The following is a 17,975-nucleotide window of genomic DNA, read 5'->3' as shown; positions in this document are numbered from 1 at the left end:
ATTTAAATGTATTTTCTATTATTTTATGTTATATTGTTATATGTAAAGATATATAATTTTATATATTTATAAAATAATTAAATGTTTACATTTTGATACATTTAGATATTTATATTAAGTTAATTGACTGATTTAAAAAATCACCTTTTTTTACAAAATTATTTTTTAGATTAAATAAAATTAATCTGGATCTACGTTTGCATGTTTTATAAATAATATTCTTTACATATGGTACAAACCTTTAAGAGAAAATAATATAATTTTTATTTTTAAAAAGTACAAACTAATTGCCTTGTCTCTAAAAAAAATAAATGAAATGAAGTTTATATAATTTTTTTTTTTTTTTTTTTAAGATAAAATAGAAAACTTAAATAATTCTGTATTGCTCGTTTTCATGAAGGGTGCCAATATTTCTGCACGTGCAGTAGGAACTCTTGTTATGCGCTTATCGCGGCGCTCCGGAAGATAATGACGACGCACCGCTGCTCAGCCAATGAGCGGCTAGATTCCGAGTCACGTGACTGACCACCATGGCGGCGCCCTGGAGCCCAGCGCCTCAGTGTTGATGTGTTCAGATTTATTACCGTAAAGAAACTCGCGTGCGTGTTTTATTATAATATTTTATTTTAATTGTTTTTGTTTGATTTGAAGTGAAACATGAGTCGGTTCCTGACACTCAGCTGTTCGCTGTCTCGCGCTGCTCGGAGGAGTGTGTGGTCCAGTCACAGCACAGAGAGGAGAGTCGGAGTGGAGTTAGAGGGAAGGTAAAACACACACACACACACACACACACACACACACACACACACACACACACACACACACACAAACTTAAATCCTAAATCTGATAGACATCAAGTGCACTAGGTAGGGTGCAGAAGATCTCATGCACTTGAACTGTTCTTTCTTTAAACAGGAGAAAATCTTACAGCTACATTTATTTTATTGTTGAGAAAATAAATCATATATAAATAATAAAATAGCATTATCAAATGTTAGTGATGAAATAGAAACACTAAACCTGTTTATCATGTTGGTTTAAAATGATAATATTGTGTTTTAAAAGAAGCAGGTACGATACGATGATGATGATATCGGAGATGTCACGATACCACGATTTCTTTTCCGATACCGATACTGAAACCCCGAGTATGAGTCGATACCGAAACACATCCGATATTGTTTTCTTTAAAAACTACTAACCCTTAAATTATCTGAAGCTTTTCACAGTTCAACAGAAAAAAATCACTGATATAAAGTAAAAATATAAACATAATAAAATCAATCCTAACAAAAGAGGAAAAAAACCGTCAAGTCTCTTTAAAATAAACATTTCCATTTCCAAAAATCAATTTCTTTTCCAAATCCAATTCCAGACTTTGCTGTTTCGTGGAGGATCCGATATCCGATCCACAGTTTTTCGCTCAGTATCGGATCACTGCCCTCGCCAGATGATATAATATTGATCTTATTATAAATGATGTTAGGATACGCTTTACTGAGATAATAATCTGAGATAAAAATAATTACCATCCGGACTGAAGGCAGCTGATTTGATGACTCTTTAGAGTTTTTCCAGAATTTTTCCTCCTTTTCAGCATTTTATAATGAATAAATTTAGATTTTAAAAAAATTATTAAACACATTGCTGGCAGTTTCTTAGCAAACATATATCACGATGTAAACATTTATTTACAAGTGTTTTCAGATCTGGCTCAGTTGTTATGTCTGTCTTCTGTCCTCACCCTCATCCTCACCCTCATCCTCACACTCACCCCCATCCCCATCCTCATCCCCATCCTCATCCTCATCCCCATCCTCACCCTCATCCTCACCCTCATCCCCATCCTCATCCCCATCCTCACCCTCATCCTCACCCTCATCCTCATCCCCATCCTCACCCTCATCCTCACCCTCATCCCCATCCTCATCCTCACCCTCATCCTCACCCTCATCCTCATCCCCATCCTCACCCTCATCCCCATCCTCATCCCCATCCCCATCCTCATCCCCATCCTCACCCTCATCCTCACCCTCATCCCCATCCTCATCCTCACACTCATCCTCATCCCCATCCTAACCCTCATCCTCACCCTCATCCCCATCCTCATCCCCATCCTCACCCTCATCCTCACCCTCATCCCCATCCTAACCCTCATCCTCACCCTCATCCCCATCCTCATCCCCACCCTCATCCCCATCCTCACCCTCATCCTCACCCTCATCCACACACTCATCCTCATCCCCATCCTCATCCTCACCCTCATCCTCATCCCCATCCTCACCCTCATCCTCACCCTCATCCTCACACTCACCCTCACCCTCATCCCCATCCTCACCCTCATCCCCATCCTCACCCTCATCCTCACCCTCATCCTCACACTCACCCTCACCCTCACCCTCATCCTCACCCTCATCCTCACCCTCATCCTCATCCCCATCCTAACCCTCATTCTCACCCTCACACTCACCCTCATCCTCACCCTCATCCTCACCCTCATCCTCACACTCATCCTCACCCTCATCCCCATCCTCACCCTCACCCTCATCCCCATCCTCACCCTCACCCTCATCCTCATCCTCATCCCCATCCTCATCCCCATCCCCATCCTCATCCTCACACTCATCCCCATCCTCATCCCCATCCTCATCCCCATCCTCATCCTCACCCTCACCCTCATCCCCATCCCCATCCTCATCCTCATCCCCATCTTCACCCTCACCCTCACCCTCACCCTCATCCCCATCCTCATCCTCATCCCCATCCCCATCCCCATCCTCATCCCCATCCCCATCCTCACCCTCACCCTCATCCCCATCCCCATCCCCATCCTCACCCTCACCCTCATCCTCATCCTCACACTCACCCTCACCCTCACCCTCATCCTCATCCTCACACTCACCCTCATCCTAACCCTCATCCTCATCCTCACACTCGTTCCTGCTGTCTTTCAAGAAAACTCGAGATATCGACGGGGAAGCTTGCGAGATTTGCGGATGGATGTTCTGTGGTACAGGTGAGGTTTAATCCTCCACACTTCAGCAGCTGTGCAGTGTTTATTGCATTAGATCCAAAAATAGATGAGTTTCCAAATAGATTAAAAAAAAAATATTGCTTTTTATTTTTCATATTTATTCAGTCTCTTCATTTTTAGAGGATTCGATATCCGATATGTTTTTCCCAATATCCGATTTGCCATTTTTTTGCTCGGTATCGGATCAGTGCCCTCTCTAGATGATACAATATTGATTTTATTATAAATGATGTTAGGATATGCTTTTGTGAGATAATAATCTGAGATAAAAATAATTACCATCTGGGTTGAAGGTAGCTGATTTAATGTTCAGTTTTTATACCGACTCTTTAGAGTTTTTTCCAAAATGTGTTATTTTGATCCTTTTCAGTGTTTAATAATGAATAAATTTAGATAAAAATAGATCAGAACTGTTGCTCTTCATTCAGTCTGTCATGTGTTTTGCTCCTGGTGGATTATTTTCAGCTGGGAGAGACGTCAGTGATGGTCACCGCCGTCAGCAAGACCAAACCCTCTCCATCACAGTTCATGCCCCTGGTGGTGAGTTCTGTTATCTCACCCCCGTGTGTATGTGATGAACATTTTTAATTTACATGTTGACCTGTTGATTTGATGCTCGCAGGTGGATTACAGACAGAAAGCAGCAGCCGCTGGACGAATCCCCACCAACTACCTGCGGAGAGAAATGGGCAGCAGCGACTCGGAGATCCTCACCAGCAGACTGATAGGTGCGTTACACACACAGGAGCTGCGACAAAACACTCACATGCTAGAGAGTACTTTTAAAAAAGGATTTTACTAAAGTGTAAGAAGTGGAAATATTAAAAGTAATATTTCTGAATGTGATAAAAAAAACAATCTTTTTTCCTCTAAAGACTTTTTTTGGGTTCCTCGTTTTTATTTAGAATTTATTCTGTTCTCTCCAGCATTTTTTTTTTTTGTTGTTGTTGTTTTCAGGTATGTTTCATCCGCTCTTTGGTTGCATCTTCTTGGTTATTTATTTATTTATTTATTTATTTATTCATTCATTCATTCATTCATTCATCCAGACTTTGGTTGTGTCTTTGTGGTGGTGTTTTTTTTTCATCCACTCTTTAATTGCCTCTTTGGGGAAGTTGTGTGTTTGTTTTGTGTTTGTTTTTTTCAGTTGTTCTTCATCCACTCTTTGGTTTCTTCTTTGTGGTTTTTGTTTGTTTGTTTGTTTGTTTTCTCAATGATTCTTCATCCACTCTTTGCTTGCATCTTTGTGTTGTTTTTTGTTTTTTTTTCTATTATTTTTAATAATTATTATAATAATTAATTATTATTTTTCTTTGCGTGTTTTTTTGTTGTTGTTGTTGTTGACTCTCCCTCTCCCTCTCTCTCTCTCTCTCGCTCTCGCTCTCTTTAATTCCAAGTGATGCCTTTCTTACTCTCTAACTCTTGCTCTCTAAACGCTCTGATCTTTTTTACACACTCTGTGAAGAACAGTATTTTCTGCTTTAGGTCGTGTGAGACCTGTTTTCCTGATTCCCTTTGACTCTTAACAAATAAAACTTCCTTCTCCTCGAGAGTGAGAACTTTTGTAGCAGATTAGTAAAGATTATCTATAGTCTGTTGGGGGGTACAAACTTTTGAGCTGGTTAATAAACAGAATTGCTCATTACTCAGTGATTTACTGTAATATTTAGGCTGTATATAATGGAGATACATTTTTAAATTTCGTTTTCATAAATGCTTAAAATCAGTTTATTTTGTTTCTGTCCCTGTTTCTGTTCAGACCGTTCCATCAGGCCGCTGTTTCCTGCTGGATATTTCTACGACACACAGGTACGGCTCTCCTGCTTTAGCTGTTCACGCTAGTTCACGCTAGTTCACGCTAGTTTACGCTAGTTTATGCTAACACAGCTGTGACTGAATCTCGTTTCTTGTCTTCGTGAAGGTTCTGTGCAACATTTTAGCTGTCGACGGCGTAAACGTTCCTGATGTCCTCGCCATCAATGGAGGTGCAGACGCTTCTTCTGATTCTGACATTTTTATTTATTTTTTCAAATGTGTAATCGAAACTCAGAGACAGTGTGATGCATTATAATAATTAATAAAGTTGATTTTAAATGAACTAAACCCAAAAACAGGACGTTATGTGCACTTATGGATTAATATGTGCACATGGAAATCAGAGTAAACAAAAAAAAATCACATTCAAATACTTTTTTTTAAAAAAAGATAGATGCAGAAATATTATGTTCTAAAAGTTTCACTATTCGTCACTTATTTTATTTTAATTAATTAAATTGTTTTATTTTATATTTCAGTATTTCAACAATTTCCGTTCATTTGTTTGCTCATTTTCATTTTATTTCGTTAGTTACTTATTTTTATTTTATTTATTTATTTATTTATTATTTTATCCATTCATTCATTTATTTAAATATTTTTCATTCATTTTCATTTCATTTTAGTAATTTACTGTTATTTTCACTTATTTATTTATATTGTGTTTTACATTGAGCTTTTGAAAGCTGTCTGGAGTTTTATTTACGTTTAAAGATTTCTTCATTTAAAGGAATATAAACTTATACTGTGCAGGAATGTGAAAGAAAATACAGTTTTCTCTTAAATTAAAATTGTAATTAATAGTGAAAAATTTTGATTTAATTACAAATTAAATAATTCAATTCAACAAATATTATTTTATATTTAATTTCAAAATAAAAACAAAAAATTGTTAAAAGTTATTCAAACCATTTTCCCCCTGAACTTGCCAGTCTGAATATTATTATTTTACACACAGAACATACATGATTATTTAACTCTAACTCTAACTCCAGATACATTCTCTACATCATGACCTACAATCTTCTGGTTTTAATGGTACTTGTAAAGTGGAACTGTAACCTCTTGTTCCTGTTTCCTCTCAGCATCTGCTGCTCTTGCCGTCTCCGATATTCCCTGGAACGGACCTGTTGGTGAGCCGATAGTTCTGTTTGGGTGATTATGCTGTGTGTGTGTGTGTGTGTGTGTGTGTTTAAGTTTGTTTTGGTGCTGATCTCGTCGCAGGTGCTGTGCGTATCGGCCTGATCGACGGAGAGTTTGTCGTGAACCCGACCCGGAAGGAGATGAGCTCCAGCACGCTGAACCTGGTGGTTGCAGGAGCTCCTTCCAGCCAAGTGGGTGAGTGTGAACACGTTCAGGTTCCACTTCATTCTGCATGGAGCTTTATAGGAATCCAAGTGTGTCCTGATGGACCAGAAGGGGAAAGAGGACACGAGAGACAGGCTTCAGAGTTGGCAGTGCTGTCTTCGTATTTCATTTTCTTTTTTTCTCAGCACTTTGAATAAACACAAAACAATCACACACACACACACACACACACACAGCTTTTCCGTTGTCATCGGTCTGTTCGCTGTCAGCCTTCCTGGCCTTCGATCTCTCTCTTTTATGTGCTTTCAAGACACTGCAACACAAACATCCTATAAAATACACTTCGTTCTTACCCACACTCACAGGTGTAAACACTCACTCATTACCCGCTAGTTCTCTGTGATTCCTCCTCCCTTTAAATTCACCTTCAGTATTTGTTACATAGTGCAACTGGCTGTAACCAATCGGTCCTCTGTGTTAGCAGTGAGCTTACTCTGTGCCATATTTTTTCTTGTGTTTGCAGTGATGATGGAAGCCGCTGCTGAGAACGTCCTCCAGCAGGACTTCTGTCACGCCATTAAACTGGGAGTGAAACACACGCAGCAGATCATCCACGCCATCCAGCAGCTGGTCCGAGAGCACAAGGTGGTGAAGCGCACGCCCCAGAAACTCTTCACCGCGCCGCCCGAGATGGTGGAGTACACGCGCCAGTACGAGCTATAACCTGTCCTAAACACGATAAGAAATCATTCATTCTAATGTCATTTTATTAATTTTCACTTCGTTTTAGTTAATTTTATTCATTTGATTTCATTCAAGTCATTCATTCATTTTAATTTCATTTTTTTTTTTTTCTTCTTCATTTCATTTCAGTTCTTCATTCAATCAATGAACTAAACGATCAATTAAGTAATTATATAAGCATTAATTTTTATTTCACTCATTTAATTTCATTCATTTTATTTCATTGTGTTCATTCTGTTAACTTTTTTCAATTTTTTTCTTTTATTTGTTTATTCAATTGAGTTCATTTTGTTATGATATAAAAGATTTATAAAAAGGTTTTTGAAAGATTTCTTTATTTGAGAGAAAAAGCAAACTGGCTGAATAATTAATTAAAAAACATGATTTAATTTTAAAACAAAATAACTGTTTAAATACTATTAATTATTTTTTTCTTTTAAAGGTCACATTTTTGCTGTTTATTTATTTCTGTGTCCTAACATAAACACGATGGTAGATTAGGAAAATGTTTTCCAGTCATCACGTTATTATTATCATTATTATTCCCCATATCACCCATAACTGTGTTCCATAATTACAGCTGTAAGGTTTTGGAGTAAAGTTTTCTGTGTGCGTGTGTGTGTGTGTGTGCGTGTGTGTGTGTGTGCGCACGCAGGCTGGCTGGTGAGAAGATCTACGCTGTCTTTACAGACTTTTCACATGATAAGGTATTTATAGTGTTTATTATTGTTGTTTGTAGTGTTGATTATTGCTCTCTGACATGTTCCGCTCCGTCTGGACTCTGCAGATCTCCAGAGATGAAGCTGTGAACAAAATCCGACTCGACACAGAGGAGCAAGTTAAAGGTGGCTGCATTTTTTAACACAATGATATAAAGTTGCATAAATGTTTACAACAATGTCAGGAAGAAATGACGTCATTCTAAGCATCACGGCTGTCGAAAGAGCTGGATTGAAACTTGTGTGTGTGTTTTATGTTAATAAAACATATAGAAATGTATATATATATATATATATATATATATATATATATATATATATATATATATAGTAATTTAAAAATTGATAGAAACATTATCTCAGGTTTGTTTTGAGGTTGAAGTGATCACTCTGCACTTTGACCCTGGAAGCACTTATTTTAAAATAGCTAGAACCAGTGACATGAAATGCAAGGACAAAGTTATTAAATTATTTATATGATTAAAACCATATTTTATTGTGCAAATGCACATATTTGATAGTCCTCTTACTTTGTGTTCATTTGGGGGAAAAATGTACAGAATATTTAGGAATGTATGTGTGTGTGTATATATATATATATATATATATGCAAAATTAAAAGCATACAAAACCCAAAGGTTAAAGAATTGCTTTTTTTATTTTAGCCACGATCAAGCAAACGGTGCTGAGAAGAATGAAATAATATCGTATTTCTACCTCTTAATTCTTCATAGAGAAATTTCCTCAAGCCGAACCGTTCGAAGTGATCGAGTCCTTCAACGTGGTTTCGAAAGACATTTTCCGTAATCTGGTGCTGACTGAGTACAGAAGGTGACGTGTTTTTCTAATTCCAGTCGTATTTACCACGTGGTTACTGTAATATATTCAGATTATATAATGTCTCGGTGATGTTTCAGGTGTGACGGACGAGACTTAACGTCACTAAGAGACATTTCGTGTGAAGTAGACGTCTTTAAACCTCTGCACGGCTCTGCGCTCTTCCAGAGAGGACAAACACAGGTCAGATGGAGTACTGATAATAAAAACAGTAATATTTTCCTCTGTATTTTCTGATTATAATGATATTTCATTTTTTTAGGTGCTTTGCACTGTAACTTTCGACTCTATAGAATCCAGTGTGAAAACGGACGTCATTACCACGGCTCTGAGGTAAAACTGTCCGCAGATAGGAACTGAACCACATCGCAACATCACGATATCAAGCTTTTCAAGCCGCAGAAAATATAAGCTGCGCATTTGAATTTAGATCTGTTTATTCAAATTAAAAGGAAAAAATCAGTATATGCTCCATTGTGTGAGTCTCATTATATTATGGCTCTGCAAAATACTCATTTCTGATTGGTTTTAAGACCATAAAACACTTTTTCTGTGCCAAACACGTGATCTTCTATTGTTGTATATGGAAAAAAAAAACTTATTTGTTATTTGTAGCAGCTGTGTAATTTTTGGAATATTTATTTCCTGATTATTTATTTAATTTTGTGTCTAATAGTGAGATCAAAGACAAGAATTTCATGCTCCACTATGAGGTGAGTATTCATTACTTATTACTTTTTTTTTAAATAAATAAATTCATTTATTAAAAGAAGCAGCAAAATGGCTGTTTCAGTGACAGTTTGCGCTGGTGGGCGTGGCTGGTGATGTATTAAGAATGTACGATAATAAAAAACATCTAACAGAAATATTGCGGCCACGGAACGCTGAAAAGAGCTTGAGGTTAGAGCGTAAAGGTTTTGCCCAAACCTGCGTTTAAATGAATGAAATATTTACCGTGGGAAAGTTCGTTGTATTCAGAGCTGGGTTACGCAGCTGATCAAGTTGAGGTTGCCAGAATTTTCCTGATTACAAGCATCCAATAATATAACAAGAAAGACTCATACAGTGACTTATGAATGAGAAGAACTCATTATTAAACTTATATTATAATTGAACTAATTAATCACTGCAAATGTGGTTCACCAAAATGGTTTCCACACTCATTATTCAGTAGATTATAGAATAGCACTTGATCCAGCACATCCTCTTTTTATTGACAAACTAGAAGCCCCTAAAGGAATTTCTGTCTTTGTATTTTTCCGTCTCAGTTTCCTCCCTATGCGACGAATGAAATCGGGAAATTGGGAGGACTGAACAGACGAGAGCTCGGTCATGGTGAGTGACGGTGCGTCGTTACTGTTATATCCAGTGAGGTCCATTATTAACCGCTCTCTGAGCGCTTTACGTCTTTATTTCTTTGTGTTTCCGTGTTTAGGTGCTCTGGCTGAAAAAGCCCTGAGACCCGTCATTCCAAAAGACTTCCCCTTTACAATCCGAGTGACCTCCGAGGTGCTGGAGTCCAACGGTGTGTCTCCTGAGTATAACCTCCTTCATTCTCATCGTTACTGACGTTGACCTTGTTGCTGGCGTTGACCCCGTTAATGACGTTGACCTCGTTACTGGCGTTGACCCCGTTAATGACGTTGACCCCGTTACTGGCGTTGACCCCGTTACTGGCGTTGATCCTGTTAATGACGTTGATCCTGTTAATGATGTTGACCTCGTTATTGATGTTGACCTCGTTACTGGCGTTGATCCTGTTAATGACGTTGATCCTGTTAATGATGTTGACCTTGTTACTGATGTTGACCTTGTTACTGGCGTTGACCCCGTTAATGGCGTTGACCTCGTTAGTGATGTTGACCCCGTTAATGACGTTGAGCTTGTTACTGACGTTGACCTTGTTACTGGCGTTGGCCCCGTTAATGACGTTGACATCGTTACTGGCGTTGACATCGTTACTGGCGTTGACCCCGTTAATGATGTTGACCCCGTTAATGATGTTGACCCCGCTACTGGCGTTGACCCCGCTACTGGCGTTGACCTTGTTACTGGCGTTGACCTTGTTACTGGCGTTGACCCCGCTACTGGCGTTGACCTTGTTACTGGCGTTGACCTTGTTACTGGCGTTGACCTCTTTGCTGGCGTTGACCTCTTTGCTGGCGTTGCCGTTGTGATTGGTGTATTCAGTGAGCTGTGTTGTCACTTCCTGTGTGTGTATTGTGTAGGCTCGTCATCCATGGCATCGGCGTGTGGAGGCAGTCTGGCTTTAATGGACGCCGGTGAGGTTTTTCTTTCTTTCTTTCTTTCTTTCTTTCTTTGTCTTTGTTGCGTTTTTATATTTTTGCTGTCATTTTTCTTTTTTTCCTTCATTTCTATGTGTGTTTTTGGGGTTTTTTGGGGGTTTTTTCTGTGTGTTTTCCCATTTTTGTTTTTCTGTATTTTTGTTGTTCTTTTTGTAAACTTTGTAATTCTTTTTATGTTGTTTTTTTTTTCTTGTTTTCTGTTTTTCTGTCTTCTTTGTGTGTTCTGTTTCGTTCTGCTTCCACGCGTTGGACTTGTGGGATGTTATTGAGTCGTGATGACGCGACGTGATGTGACGTGATGTGACGTGACGTGACGTGACGAGATCACGTGTTGATCAGCAGTTTGTGTTCTCAGGTGTGCCGATATCCTCAGCGGTGGCCGGAGTGGCTGTGGGTCTCATTTCCAAACCAAACCCTGAGAAACTCTCCGAAATCCACGACTACAGATTACTAACCGATATTTTAGTAAGTCTGTTAACACCACACTCACATACACAACTGCTTATCTGTTCTTTTCTCTCTCTCTCTTTCTCTTTCTCTCGTTCTTTCACTATTTTGTTTTGTCTGTTTCTAAATTTCATTCTTTCTTTTTCTTTACCTTTTTCTTTTGTGTATTTTTTTACTTTTAGTTTTTTTGAGGGTGTTTTTGGTCATTTTTATGGCTTTCTTTCTTTCTTTGTCTGTAATGTCTCCTTATCTTTGTATTCCTCTTTCTGTTCTTTTATTTATCCCTTTCCTTTTCTTTTTCGTTTTTTTGTCAGTTGTTTTTAAATTTTACTTATTTTTTCCTTTTTTGTTTGTACATTATTCTATTTTTCTTTCTTTGTCTTTTATTTGCTTGCTTTCTTTCTTTCTTTCTTTCTTTTTCTGCGTATTAATGCTATAGTCAAATGCACAAATGTTTTGTATTTAATGTGCTTTTTTTTTTTTATTTCTTCTTCTTTATTTTTCTTTTAAAATTTTTTTATTTGTGTTTTATAATCGCAGGGGATTGAGGACTATAATGGAGATATGGACTTTAAAATGGCCGGAACAAGCAAAGGCATCACTGCGTTACAGGTACTACAGAGAACCCTGACTATAGAGAACCCCGACTACAGAGAACCCTGACTATAGAGAACCCTGACTATAGAGAACCCCGACTATAGAGAACCCCGACTACAGAGAACCCTGACTATAGAGAACCCCGACTACAGAGAACCCCGACTATAGAGAACCCCGACTATAGAGAACCCCGACTACAGAGAACCCCGACTACAGAGAACCCCGACTATAGAGAACCCCGACTACAGAGAACCCTGACTACAGAGAACCCCGACTACAGAGAACCCCGACTACAGAGAACCCTGATCTGTGATTAGAACCATTTCACATGTGTGTGTTGATGTGTTAGTGTGTTAGTGTGTTAATGTGTGCGTGTGTTTTCTCTCAGGCTGATATTAAGATCTCAGGACTTCCTCTGAAAATTGTAATGGAGGCCATCCAGCAGGCGACAGGTGACCACCACATCACACACATCGCGCTCACATACACACAAGTTACACGCGTCTCACACACGTCTCACACACACACTGCACACACACATCTCGTGCACACGTCTCACACACCGGTGTCACACACATCTCACACACACATCTCACGTCTCACACATGTCTCTCACACACATCTCGTGCAGGCACACACGTCTCGCACACACACACACACACACTGCACACACACGTCTCACACACACATCACACACGTGTTTCTAACACACACACGCGGAGTCTCTGCACAGTCTCACTCGCTCCTCTCTGTTTCAGTGGCTAAGAGAGAGATTTTAGGCATCATGAATAAAACCATTTCGAAGCCCAGAGGCTCGAGGAAGGAGAACGGCCCTGTTGTTGGTAGGAAGACATACGGATTTAGACACATAGTGGTTGTGTGTGTTTTTCTTTTTTCATTTCCTGTTTGTACTTTTCACTACTTTTTTCTTACAATGTGAAATGTGTTTACTGTCTGAAGAAAACGTTCGTGTGCCGATTTCCAGAAGAGCTCGATTTGTTGGTCCTGGAGGATACAACCTCCGCCGACTACAGGCGCAGACAGGTGCCACGTAACACACACACACACACACACACACACACACACACACATACATTTATGTGTATTTCTTCCTTTTTCTTGCATGTTTTGTTTTTTTCTTTTCTGTTTTTTTTTTTTTTTTTTTCATTTTTATATTTTGCATTTTCTCTTCCATTTTCCTTTTTTCCAGATTCACTCCTTTCCTTCTTTTATTCTTAATGTTTTTGTTATTTGTTCTGAATTGTCTGTCATTTTTGTGTGTCTGTCTATCCTTTTCTTTCTTTCCATTTTTATTTCTGTCCATTTTCTTCCTTCTTCATGTTTTCGTTCTTTCTTTACTATTTTTCTTTCTATAATTTCTTTCTTTTCTCTATTTCTGTTTTTTTTTCTTTCTATATATGTTTGATTAATTTTCTTTTTTCTTATTTTTTTTCTGTAAGTTCGCTACTTTCTTTCTTTCCTTTTATCTACATGTATTTGTTGATTTCTCTCAATTATGTTTCTGTCTTTTTTGTCTGTATGTCTGTCTGTCACTCTCTTTTTCTTTCTTTCTTTAGTTTTTGCTGCTTTTTCTGTATTCTTTCTGTCTTTTTGTCATCTTTTCTGTCTTTCTGCCCATCTTTGTAATCTTTTTTGTCTTTTTACACCTTCTTTATGTCTGTCTTTGTGTTCCTGTTGTTTTTTCTGTGTATCTTTGGTGTGTTGTTCCTGTCCGCACTGAAAGCTGATTATTGTTCTGAATGATTCGGAGCTGATGACATCCTGCAGATTATTAACTCCAGTTCCTTTACATTTCTTTTCTTTTCTCCTCCATGATCCTGGCTGTGTTTTCTTTCAGGCGTGACTATAAGCCAGGTGGACGAGGAGACGTTCTCGGTGTTCGCTCCGACTCCACACGCCATGCACGAAGCTCAGGAGTTCATCACCGACATCTGCAAAGACGACGTGCGTTCCATCGCCTGCTTTTGTAACTTTATATGATCACTATTTGTGGATGAAAAAAGACATGATTTTAAAAATAAGTGTTTTTTTGTTTTGTTTTGTTTTACAGCAAGAACAGCAGCTGGAATTCGGGGCCGTGTACACAGCAACCATCACAGAAGTCAGGTAACGTGTGTGAACACCGCCATGGCTTTCTTAGCTGCGTTTATTTTTTCTGATGATTGTTGGTGTGTGTTTGTGATATTTGTACAGAGACAGTGGTGTAATGGTGAAGCTTTATCCCAACATGAGTGCTGTGCTACTACACAACTCGCAGCTCGATCATAAACGGGTAAGATCGTCCTCGAAGAAAAAAAGAGACAACCTGTTTACTCCACATACACTTATAAATAAAAATTCCAGACCACTCACTACAGATCGCTCTCGTCAGGCGATAAGACCTTCCTTTTTTCTTTTCATTGCTTTTTAATTTCTCAATTTTAAGTTCGTCAGACATTTCCCTGCTCACTGCTGTGATGGTTCGGAGTAACGTTAGCGTTAGCAAAAAGGCGTCTCGCGATCTGATTGGCTAGAGCAGACCCAGTGGGAAAAAAAACATTTACTTATGGATTGAACTCATTTTAAATTTGTGGATATTGTTTGATTTTTGTGGAGCTCGTGTTATTTATTTGCAGATCATGCAACAAAAAATGTCACCATAAAACTATATCACAAAAAGCACACAGAGACCTGAAACTAGGCCGAAAAGTTCAGGCATTTTGAACAGGGAGACGCATTTTTCTTCTTTTTCTGACCGTGAAACAAGTTCACCGTGGTGCGCACGCATTTCTGATTTGTTATATCTGTAATACGGCTTTTTATCTTCGCCTGGTCTGGACATTATCTGCTCCATATTCCTTACAAAACTTGCACTTGCCCTTTGTTTGCCAGAGCCAATATTTGCAGAAATTAGAATTAGATTTAGTTTATTTAAATTTATTTCCTTTAAAGCATAATCTGAGCGGCCTGTTTCTAAACTAGCCCAAAAAAAAACTGAAACTAGCCCTGTTTGTTGCTTTTATATGTATATGTATTTATTTTTTCTTTGTTTTGTCTTTGTATCTCTGTCATTCTTTTCTTTCTTGCTGTCATATATATATATTATATATATATTTTATATATATAAAAAAACTTCTGAAAACCTCCAAAAACTCCAAACATACTTATAATCAGGGTTGCCAGGTCTCAGCAAAAAAAAAACGAAACTAGCCCAGAAAGTTTGTGTCTTAGAAAAGGAAGGCTCTTTTTTTTTTTTTTTTTTTTTTTTTTTTTTTTTAAATCTTTTTCTTTTTGAGTCTTTGAGTGGGAAACAACTTCACTGTTTTGCACACACATTTCTGATTTTCCATTTTTCACTCCATAATCCTTTAAAACACAATCTGAGCAGCCTATATTTAAACTTTCCCAAAAAACCCACCCACAATCTTTTTCCAGAACTGGCAACCTGATTATAATGAAAGTCTAAGGGCAGTTGTTTACTCGAAGTTGTTTGGAAGTGACGCGTTAAATCTGCATAATTAGTCTTTTCGGAGATGGAACTACTTTTTCAGAGGGAGGAATCTATAGAATGAATGTCAGAGTGTGTATTTTGGAGACGCAAACTGAAATGGAAAATGTTCTTCACCATCTTGTTTTTCTAGATCAAACATCCCAGTGCTCTCGGACTGGAGGTCGGCCAGCAGATCCAGGTGTGTACTGCGTCTCAAATACCCGAAACAGAAATGTCTGGTTGAGATGTTGAATATTTAACGGAATAGCTTGTCATATGTAGCGAATTGCTACTGCAATAAAACTGTCGATGAGCCGCACATTCCCTCAGAGATGTTGTATGATTATACTTCTTATACAAGGATTGATTTATACTATGCATGGAAGCATGTTTGCATGTCTGCGTTGCGATACAGAGAGGGGGTTTATGGGTAAGTGTGGAGCACAAAGACTCACTGATGCTCTCGCTTGCTGATTGGTTGGCAGGAGGTTTTTTTTTAGTTGCCTGCCCAGAAACATTGTGAGAGATGTTGCGACTCTTCTTCCGTAGACTTTATCAAGGATTTCAGAGTAATATTGTTCCAAATACAGCTCAAGTGTCAACAATAAAGTGTAAACAGTAAGATTTTCTTCTATTGTGTCCAGTCCTTTCCGTCTTCTCTAACCTGGAGACGTGCTCATAATGTAATAGCGGAAAAACACTTTCTAAAAATCACGCTGTGAGTTTCTCAGACTTTGATACAATGCTACCACTCTCGCCCTGGACAGCTATAAACTAACAGTAGATCAGGTTATATTTTTGTGTTATAATCACATCTCTGTGGAAAAACAATGTCATTTGTCTATGTAAATTTAGTAGCTGGTGAAACCAAAGATTTGGCTCTTTCTCCTGTATGTGGCAGGTGAAATATTTCGGACGCGACCCCACGGATGGCAGGATGAGGCTGTCGCGTAAAGTGCTCCAGTCTCCCGCAGCCACGGTGGTGAAGACGCTGAGCGAGAGGCAGAGCATCACGATGGGAACAGCAGACGGATAGACGACATTTTCCTCCTGACCTCTCTTCGTTAATGTGCTTTGGACTGAGATTATTTACGTATCAGCCTCTCGAGTCGATCTGGATTCATGAAGAAAGGAGTTTCACTGCGTCACCTTTTAGCGTTTAACAGATTCTGAGTGTGAGCTGATGATTTTACGCCAGATGATGTGTTATGGATATTCACATAATCCAGGGTTTAGGCTAGGAAGCAGGAGCGGGGAAACTGATGCTTTGCTGCAGGTGATTTGTTGAGATGCGCACTGTTTTTAACAAAAAAAAAAATTATAAAAACAGTGTTAATGAAGTGAAATGGTATGTTACGGACTTCTGGTTATAACCAAATAACATGAGCTGAGGAAAAGGACAGAGTGGTTTGTATGTATAATTACAATGATTGTGTTTAGTGTTTTCTGCTTCACAACCAGTCTGAGTTACAGGATTATTAGGCTTGTTATTACAATTCAATTCAATTTCAGAAATTTTGGCACCCATCAAGAGAGTAGGATTTAAAAAAAAAAAGGATATTTAAAATTAAACACATTTTCCACAAACAATTGGAGAAACTATTTTCCTATCCAGTAAATAGTTTACATTCCAGATACATAAGAACTGCTTTTCAGAAGATTTAATTTCTCTCAAAAAATTGTGTGGCAAAAATATTGGCACCCCTGTATGTATATAATACATGTGTAATAACTGTTTATTGCTCTCAGTCACCAGAAAATGTTGTTGTCTTTGATAGAATATGATGTTTCACACTCATACCATCTTGTCATCTTCTAGTACCATGAGAAAAACAAGAGATGGATGGTTGTTGACTTGCACAAGTAAGATAATGTATATTAATATATATTTAAAGGGGTTAAAATGATGATATTAGGTAGAAATGGTTGGAAGTTTTACAGGAAGGTGTGGTGTTTTAACACTGTGGTCTCATTGCTCGGTTGAGAAACAGTCCCAAACTGAACATTTCCAGCAAACAGCAAGTGTTGTGGTGACCCACAAGTCAGAAGTGTGTAATAAAATGTTTAACACAGGGTTTAAAACCTCAACAACACTTCAGCACCTGATACAATCTTCTCAGCAACACAGCGTTCAGGGGGTTTTAGTGTGTAACTTCAACTTGTGTCAAAATAAACAACATTTTTTGGAAACTTGGAGTAATAAGTAGTTTTAGAGTTGAGAGGGGCCATTGGTGGTCTATTTCCATTAACAAATGTGGTTGAGGAGAGGCTGAAACATGATTTAATTCAAGAAAACTCTTGTCAAAGTTCCTTTCCATAAATACATTTTCGCTGGTTTGTCAGTTGCAGAGCTCTGACCAAAGTCTGAAGAACACCCGGAAGAGCGCCGGTGACGTCAGAGAATGCGATGTGATTGGCTTAGAACGAGACACGTGATTGAAGAGAACCGTTACGTTTTATGTTCGGTTCCAAAAGTTTAGGAGTCGACTCTGATTCTGATTCCCGCTGTTGTGAATCAATGGAGTCGATTCCACACAACGCTGTCTCGATTCCGAAAACTAAACCACAGCACAGGGTTTTGTAAAAATAAATAGTGCAAAACGACATTGCATGTGTGATTCCCAAGGTGTGATCAGTCAAGTTTTTACATTTTACAGTTTGTACATCACTTGAATTT

General features: G+C 38.4%; 1 protein-coding gene across 1 annotated transcript; it reads left to right on the top strand.

Annotated features, from left to right (window-relative positions):
- The first annotated feature begins 501 nt into the window (after positions 1-501).
- LOC113545742 (polyribonucleotide nucleotidyltransferase 1, mitochondrial) lies at positions 502-17,488 on the top strand. Its single transcript, XM_034301090.2, has 28 exons — positions 502-764; positions 2,957-3,017; positions 3,501-3,575; positions 3,658-3,763; positions 4,795-4,844; positions 4,957-5,020; positions 5,936-5,983; positions 6,075-6,188; positions 6,682-6,868; positions 7,558-7,609; positions 7,690-7,747; positions 8,356-8,452; positions 8,539-8,641; positions 8,721-8,791; positions 9,135-9,171; positions 9,727-9,793; positions 9,894-9,983; positions 10,687-10,740; positions 11,120-11,229; positions 11,752-11,823; positions 12,197-12,260; positions 12,567-12,650; positions 12,769-12,852; positions 13,667-13,773; positions 13,880-13,935; positions 14,023-14,101; positions 15,450-15,497; positions 16,200-17,488. The coding sequence occupies exons 1-28, from the start codon at positions 658-660 to the stop codon at positions 16,332-16,334; spliced, it is 2,280 nt and encodes a 759-aa protein (XP_034156981.1). The 5' UTR covers positions 502-657; the 3' UTR covers positions 16,335-17,488.
- Positions 17,489-17,975: the final 487 nt, after the last annotated feature.

This window comes from Pangasianodon hypophthalmus, chromosome 28 (assembly GCF_027358585.1).
Source record: "Pangasianodon hypophthalmus isolate fPanHyp1 chromosome 28, fPanHyp1.pri, whole genome shotgun sequence".
Lineage (NCBI taxonomy): Eukaryota > Metazoa > Chordata > Actinopteri > Siluriformes > Pangasiidae > Pangasianodon > Pangasianodon hypophthalmus.
The sequence above is the reverse complement of the archived record's forward strand: the minus strand, read 5'-3'. Positions and strand labels throughout refer to the sequence as shown.

Coding starts and splice junctions, on each gene's coding strand:
- LOC113545742 (XM_034301090.2), top strand. CDS start 658: ATGAGTCGGTTCCTGACACTCAGCTGTTCGCTGTCTCGCGCTGCTCGG. Junction 3,576..3,657: donor CACAGTTCATGCCCCTGGTG/GTGAGTTCTGTT, acceptor TGATGCTCGCAG/GTGGATTACAGACAGAAAGC. Junction 7,610..7,689: donor CAGACTTTTCACATGATAAG/GTATTTATAGTG, acceptor TGGACTCTGCAG/ATCTCCAGAGATGAAGCTGT.